The sequence below is a fragment of the Arachis hypogaea genome, chromosome 20 (assembly GCF_003086295.3).
Source record: "Arachis hypogaea cultivar Tifrunner chromosome 20, arahy.Tifrunner.gnm2.J5K5, whole genome shotgun sequence".
NCBI lineage: Eukaryota > Viridiplantae > Streptophyta > Magnoliopsida > Fabales > Fabaceae > Arachis > Arachis hypogaea.
In genome coordinates this window covers 23,053,587-23,062,045 of record NC_092055.1, presented here as the reverse complement: position 1 = coordinate 23,062,045, position 8,459 = coordinate 23,053,587, and the positions used below count along the sequence as shown (strand labels likewise).

Below are 8,459 nucleotides of genomic sequence, written 5' to 3'. Positions count from 1 at the left end.
AGAGAAAGATCGAAGTCAAGGGCTCGACCTCAAAGCAGAAGATCGAGCTCAAGCAGGGGCACTGTTCACACCTTGGGTCGAGCTATCCGATCCGGGATGTTCAGTAATAAAGTGACCGACCTCCTCAGGTCAGGCTATCCGACCTCTTCTCAAAGAGGTCGGTCAAATCGACAGGAAAGCCCAGTAAGGGGCCCAAATAGAGGAACACGACCCAAATCCAAAGGCAGTCCAAGCCTATAGAGATAAGGGCGGTTCCCTTGAAGATAAGCTGACCTCAACTCAAAGATAAGATAAGATAAGATAACTAACTTATCTTATCTAAAAAGGTCACTCTACACCATTATAAATACACTAGAGCACCCAGGTATAACTCATACTCTGATTCTACTAAAAATCTGCTTAATACCCTTGCTAACTTAAGCATCAGAGTCCCTTGCAGGTACCCCCCACCCTCCGGTGACGAAGGATCAGCAGTGCAGCCAATCCAACAAGTCGGACACGACAGCTCCGTCCGCCACCCACCAGCCGGACACGTCAGCACTGACCAGCACAGACGATCTCGTCCGAGATCGACCTACAGTTTCAGATAACCCTCGGAACAACTAGCATAACTAAATTCATTGGAGAGTGTCGGCACTAGTCCGTGCCGGTAGATTTTAAATCCGATTATAATATTATTAAATTTATCTCTGTTTTAACTAAAGCAGGTAAAATAATAATATAATAATAATAATATTGTGTTATTATTTTTTTTCTCGAGATTCGGGTCCAGCTCGTCGAACTGAGTCTAACTACCGAAATTAGAATTTAAAAATTCCAAGTCAGAGTGGCTCGAAAACTGAGTTTTTTGCGACTTAGTCAACATGCTTATTTGGCTCAATAGAGATGTGTGTTTCATGATCATGCAGTAATGACGCAATAAAAGTATTTACTTAGCCAATGATAATGCTAATGCAATAGAGGTGCCTCATTGAATTTTTGAAAAAATTTCTTTTTTTCAAAAAAAAAGTTCCGTTTTTCAAAAACTAGACCACATGAATCTCACTTTTTAATTTAAATATAATTAAAGTATAATTTTATTATTTTATTAATTTTTCACTTTACAAGAATTTGATGCAGCATCAATATATTTCTTAACTCCTTAGGGAGGTAACAATTGCGGCTTAACAAATTGTAGGAGTGTTCATGATTCAAACTTATCAGAAATTTCGGTCCAAACCTAATTGATTTAGGTCAAATTTAGCTTGTTTTATTGTAGCTAGAGTTAGATCAAATATCTAAAAAATTGTTTTGATTAAACCATTCAACCAGGTTAAGGCTTTAACTCAAGTCATCCAATCCGATACAGTTGGCCTAAAAATAAAAAAATATACGTTATAACGTTTTTATTATTTTTTTATTAATAAATTCATGTAATAATCTTTCATACAAAAAAGAGACTAATTTTTACATGTTTTTTAAATGTGACTAACACATCAATGCTACAAGGAACAACTTGGTGAATGTTTTTGAAACCAATGAGTTATATCTCAAATGGTCTAGTCTCTCCATATTCATTTAAGAGGTTGTAGATTCGAATCTCCTATCTTTGATAAAAAAAAAAAAAGAAACACTACAAGAAACAAGTGGCTATAAATTAATTGATGAATGATAATTACACTTATATGAAATTTAGCATTGTAGTTATTTATGATTTAAATATTTTGTTGTTATTAGTTATTTCTAAGAGTTTAAATTGTTTTAATATCCCTTTGAATTATTAGTGGTAACGAACTTATTTTGAAATTAGTGATGATTATTTTTAATTTTATCTTTTAGTTATTACTTACTAAATATTTTTTATGTGAATGTTATAATTTGGGTATAAGTTTTATCTAGATTCAATTTTCACCTACTAAATTTAGTGCTATTGTGACTCGAAAATAATAAGATTTTATTAAGTTTAGAATTGGATAAAAATTTTAAAAATAAACCTGGTCAATATTTAAAATTAAATTCAGATAAAAATAAACTCGATTTCACTCATTTCATATACACTCTTAGTTTATTTCTGTAGTCATGTGAAATAGTTGATAAGTTTTTAGTTGTAAACAGTATTTTTTAAATTGATAGGTCAATAATTAATTTACTGTGGATCTAAATTCTATTTAAGAGTTAATGTTAGGTAATAAATTATTACATACATAAAAAAAATATAAACTTCCGACATTTATTTACCTAGAGGAGTGAGCTCACACTCTTAGCCAATCCAATTTAGTTAAATAGTTGATAAATTAGTGCCATGGTGGAAGGTATTTTCGGTACTACCAGCCCAAATTCTTCTTTTTTGGGTAATATAGTGTAGGCCCAAAAGCTTCATTACTCCACTTCGAGGGTTCCCTCATGAAACGAAAGAGAGGGACGCAAAATAGAAATTATAGAAAATAAAAAATAAAAAACGAAGGAAAAAAAAGAGTAAGAAAAGAAGAAGAAGAAGCAGCAGCAGCAGGAGTCCTACTTGTAAAGAATTTAGATAACCTTTACTTACTATCCAGTATCCAGTTTCTCTGTGCTCAATTCAAATCCCATTTCGATAACCCCAACATTTTCAGCGCAGATATTACTGAAATTTAATTATACTACTTATTATATACATAATCTTTATTATATCTATTATTTTCTTCTTCCTTGTTTTATTTCCTGCGTATTTTAGCCAGTATTATTATTATTGTTGTTGTTTCACTGCTTTCAGGGGAACGGGAAAAAAAATGAAACGAGTGCAAGAAGAGTAAATAAGACGGTGTGCGCATTCGTTAGTTTTCTTGGCTCTTCGCATTCGATGCTCCTCTGTTTCTTCTTCTCTCGTGCCTTCTATTCTCTTTTCAAATTAGGGTTTCCGTAAAACCAAAAACGCTTACCCTCTTTCCTTCGATTCTCCCCTGAAAATAAGCCATCATTGTGAGTAATTCTTTAACCCTTCTTTAATTTTCTTTTCACTTGGTAAATTAAAAAAAAAAAAATATTTTCTATTTGTTATGCTATTATCGCTTTTTTTTTTAATTATTATTTTTTCATCTGAGATTGCATGTGTACTTCTTAAACTTGTAGAGTTTCGCACCGTGGGTTGTTTGGTTTGGTTCTGTTGGTTTTTTCGCTCTTGATAAATATTTCAGGGTTTTGTCTTATTGTTTCATGAACAAAACCTTGCTGATTTTTGGGAGTAATCCTGTCCCTTGAATTTGTTCTGATAGGTGCCATTGTTGTATATATGCTTTTTCAGGGTTTTGTATTGATATTCTTTGGTTTTCTTTGTTCCCATATTGATTGTTGGGAATAGGTTGAGGCAGGGATTTGTGGTCAGATATAATGTCGTCGTCGAAGTACCCCATACTTGACAACCGGCCGATTCATCAGTGGAAGGTTACAGAACTGAAAGAGGAGCTGAAGAGGAGGAGATTAACCACCAAGGGTTTGAAGGACGAGTTGGTGAGGCGATTGGATGAAGCTCTTCGTGCTGAGATGGAGGCTGATGAGTCTGCCTCGAAGGATGATGCAAACGGTTTTGAGGTCCATGCGGGTGGTGGCAGTGAAGATTCACAAACGGTTACTGCGGATGTTGAAGTGGTTCAAACAATTGAAGAGGAAAGTGTCCAAACCATGGAAAAGGGGAATAATGAAAATGTTGAGCCAACTCAAGAAGTTGAAACTGTGGAGAAGGGGAATACTGTTGTAGTTGAGCCAATTGACACAGAGAGCACAGAGAAAGTTCAGGAGGATGTGGATGACGAGAGCAAGAAGAATGACAAGCAGGGTGGTGTTGCCAACCCAGTTGATATTAGTAGTGTGTCAGCTGTGGATGAAGATATCGAACAAGCTGGTTTGCCAGCCGGTGTAGATCCTGAAAATGTGAAAGATGAGCAAAGTGCTCATGGCTCTACTGTGGAGACATCCGATAAAATCACGGAGACTGTATCAACTGAAGTAGTGGTCAGTGATCAGCATACTCATAGTGAAGTAAAGAGTAACAAGGATTTGGCAATCAAGGTGGAGAATGAGGAATCAAAGGCGCAGCTGGACAATGAGGTCCCAAAGCCCCAGGTGGAGTGTGACACAAAGCCCCAACTGGAGTGTGACACAAAGCCCCCGTCTGAGGATCTCATGCCCAACACTTCTGTTCCAGAAAACCAGGTATCTGAGGTCAACCCTAGTTTAGGGTTTCAAGTAAAATCTGATTCTATTTCTAGTGATTCTGTGTCAATTAATCAAAAGAATGAATTAAAGGATACTATAATTACTGATAATGTCAAATTAGAACAAGATATTGTTAGGCCGGAGATGGTGGAAGAACCATCATCCAGAAAAGATGTACCTGTATCACATTCAATGGATGTTGGAGGGCTGCTTGAGAAAAAGGCATCTGTTGAAGAAAATAGCAATAATGTTACGACTCCAGACTTGAACAAGATCAATAGCAATGATGATGTGGGGTATCCAGAAAAGTTAAACCTAGATAGAAGTTCTGGTGATGATTCCATGGAAGAGGATTTACCTGAGAGTAAGCATGTTGATTCTAAGTTTGATGTTGATGAAAGAGATAATGTGGAGAATATTGAGGTGTCCATTGTGAAGGAGGAAAGTAAAACTATAGTCGTGAAGAATGATCTATCTGCAGGGAAAAGTGATACTCATCAGGACATTGACATTAGTCCTGTTGCCTTGGCTGAGAAACGAAAATTTAACGGTAAGCATTATATTTGTTATCTTTATCCCCTTAAAAAGCTTTGTAATTTGGATTTTACTGGCACAAGACCTTGCGTGATACATGTTCCTTTTCTGGCATGCTGTTGTTACTTAATAGTTCTTAGTGATAGACAATCTTTTTTGTGTTCACTAATCTTCCTGAACTTTTCTGGAACCTTGTGTTGCAGAGCAAGTTTCAGTTGGGAGCAATGAGCCTGCAAAAAGGCAACGCAGGTGGAACACCGAAACAGTTAAAGGGCCAGATCTGAAAAGCACTGTTCCCAGAGCTGCAACTACACCAAAGGACGAGCCAGTTGCGCTGAAACGCAACTTCTCTAGGTCTGATTCAACTGTAACTGATGATGCACCTAAAGAACGCATTGGTAAGTTGATGTGCTCTAGATTGGGGTAGTCTCTGTAAAGCTTATATTCTTATCTGTGGTAATGCATTGGATAGTAACTTCAAATGGACTAACAAATTCCTAGCACTTTTGAATTTTGATTGTGACACTTTGACACGGCACATTTTGGGCACATCTCTATTGAATACATTCTCTTAAGATTATTATTTGATGATAACTGATAAGTAATCACTTGTTTGAGTTTTCATGCTTGTCATGTTTGTTTCCATTCCATCTTACTGTTGTTTCTTTATCTTTGGCAGTTCCACCATCACAAAAGCCCCCAACTAATTCCCTCCGAATTGATCGTTTCCTCCGTCCTTTTACCCTAAAAGCAGTGCAAGGGCTTCTTGGTAAAAGTGGGAGTATCACTAGTTTCTGGATGGACCAAATAAAGACCCATTGCTATGTTACTGTAAGACTTGATTCTTGTCTCTGCCTGCGTGCTACTATCAAAGTCATGTATCATGCTGTACTGTTGCTGTTATAATACAATTCTGAGTGGCCATTCATTGATTTCTTGTTTATGTAGTACTCATCAGTTGAAGAAGCTATTGAGACCAGAAATGCTGTGTATAATTTGCAATGGCCTCCAAATGGTGGGCGGCTCTTAGTTGCCGAGTTTGTTGATCCTCAGGAGGTGAAAATGAAGTTAGAACCTCCTCCTCCTCCTCCTCCTGCCGCCGCCCCTGTCAGCAGTGGTCCAGCAGTTCTTCCTACACCACCATCCTCACAACCAGAGCCTTCCCCCCGTATGCGCAGGGAGCAACCTCCAGCTCCAGCTACTCTCCCACCTCCACCCCCATTGTCGAAGCTCCCACCAGCGGCAAGAGAACGGCTTCCGTCCCCACCGCCCCTTCCAGAGAAGGTTGACCCACCTATTCTCACTTTGGATGATCTCTTCCGCAAAACCACAGCAACTCCTCGCATCTACTATTTACCTTTGTCTGAAGAGCAAGTATCTGCTAGACTTGCAGCTCGCAGTAAAAGCACTCGGATGTAGGTAAATAGCATGCTATATGTCACCCTGGCAGCTTTTGCTGATTTTCGTGTTCTTGCCATCAAGCTAGTTAGTGTTGAGTTATGGAAATGTTATCGTATTCCTAATGCATCTTGTGAACTAAATTTGATTAGTTTTAGAAGTGTCATAAACTAAGAGCTACTTGAGTGGACGAATTTCCCCCGCTGTTGAACAAGTTAAAGTGAACCTTTGCCCAAACATCCTGAACTTAAGACGAAAGTTGACGTTAGATGTGTTTCTGTGCTGACATTTGAACTGAATTGTGGGATAATACTTTAGCATTTCATTGATCATGCTGTTTTATCTCTACCAGGCGTGATTCGTTTGTTTTGAAAAATGTTGTGGTGTACATGTTGGGGATATCTTCGAAAAATTCGTTGCTAATGCTATGATAAACATCGAAAGTACGCATGAGATTCATAGTTAGTTTTAATGTTCTCAAGTTCTTCGCATGGTAGTATACACTTACTAATTAATTCTATGGACATTGTGTGTGCAAATCATTTTTGAAGGTAATTTTTTTAACAAAACCAACTAAATAAATGCCTACGGTTGCATTTTATGCTCATTGTCGCTCTCCATTGCACCAAAGAATAACCATATAAGACTAGCGTCATTGCAAAAATTCCTATGCATTCACCGGCATCCCAAGATAGAAATAGCCAAACTTGCAAGATCTATTTACCCTTTATATATTGATTACCTTAGCAATTTATTCAACTTTGTTAGAAGAAAAATGATTTTTTTTTCCTTTAATAAAATATAAAAAAATACGTTAATTTCCAAAATAAATTAAAAGGACATTATTTTCTAAAATCTACTTTTTTAAATTATATCTATTTAAATTTTAAATAAAAAAATTTATAATTTAAAATTTTAAGTTATTTGAATAGGGTTGGATTAATTGAAAAGAATAAAAATATACTAATACCATCTAAATTGTATCATGATATAAGCAAGTTTGCTGATGTGATAGACAAATTTTGTAGATGTGATAGACAAACTTCGTATGCATTGTAGAAGTTTGTCAGTTTGGAATGGCAATGAGTTTCTATGGGGTAGGATTCCTCCTCCATTTCCCATCCCTATTTAGTAAAATTTTTTTCATTTTCATCCCATTTCCGTCATGAGTCCCGTTTATTTCTCCTCACGGGGAAATAGATATCTGCGAGTATCTATAGATATTAAGTTTTAATTTAAAAAAAAAATAAAATTAACATAACCATAATAAAATTCAATACAATTCAACCAAATATATCAAATCAAACACAATTTAAATACAAATTTAACATAATAACATACACATAAAATTTTTAACATATAAATTAAAATAAAATAAATTAGAGTTACTTACATAACTTACATATATAAAAACATTTAAGTAAATTCTTTTTCACGGGGTTTCATAGGTCCCCGTGGGGTGAGTACTTCAATTCCTGTCCCTGTCTCCATTTATTCGCGGTGCGAGATTCCATCTCTGTGAGAATTTTACGGATTTCTTTTAGAATTCTCGACACAGATATTACTTGTGGGTACGATTTCTTTTGCCATCCCTAATTAGGATATAGGTGAACTTTATGTAAACACAAAACAAAAATATGGATCATGAAAAATAATATCCTTTTAATTTGTTTTGGGAATTAATTTTTTTTATATTTTATGAAAAAAATCCAAAAAAAAGTGATAAAAAAGCAATCATTAAAATTGTATATTTAAGGAAGTTTTAGGGGGTTGTACATAACACAGTACAAAAGACAAAGTACATGTGTTTGCGCTAACATAAATGAGAAATGAATAATGCTGTTAACGTACGCAGCAAAAAATCTATAGTTTTAAATTGGGGTGAAAAAATGAAAATACATCTTGTGATCTTAGGTTTTACTCTTAATGTGGTTAATTAGTTTGAACTTAACCTGTTCTTAAGGTGGTTAATTAATACTTGATATTACAGCATTTCATGCTTATAGTATTTAATATGCTAGTAGTGTCCTCAACTTTTATAATCCTAACAAGCGGTATCAGAATAGCTTGATTTCAGGATAAAATTCATTCTGAATATGTTTTGTGGTTGTAGCACTGTCTGATCTTCTATATCAAAAAAGAGTTATTATTTGTTATTAGAGAGTTATTTTTTATTCCGGATCTAAGATGTCGATATCAAAATTTAAAGTGAAAAGTTTAAAGGTTCAAATGATTTTAACTTTTGGAAACTGAAGGTGAAATTTTACTAAACCATTATAGTATAGTAGATGCATTGTAAGGGGAAGAAAAATTGCCAAACTGAATGCTGGATATTTGTGCATATCAAGTGCTTGTGA

At 35.4% G+C, this 8,459-nt stretch overlaps 1 protein-coding gene across 1 annotated transcript; it reads left to right on the top strand.

Moving 5' to 3' along the window:
- The first annotated feature begins 2,286 nt into the window (after window positions 1–2,286).
- LOC112783562 (uncharacterized) lies at window positions 2,287–6,478 on the top strand. The gene is made up of 6 exons (XM_025826556.3): window positions 2,287–2,499; window positions 2,732–2,937; window positions 3,317–4,720; window positions 4,908–5,102; window positions 5,384–5,535; window positions 5,653–6,478. The coding sequence occupies exons 3-6, from the start codon at window positions 3,346–3,348 to the stop codon at window positions 6,121–6,123; spliced, it is 2,193 nt and encodes a 730-aa protein (XP_025682341.1). The 5' UTR covers window positions 2,287–2,499; window positions 2,732–2,937; window positions 3,317–3,345; the 3' UTR covers window positions 6,124–6,478.
- Window positions 6,479–8,459: the final 1,981 nt, after the last annotated feature.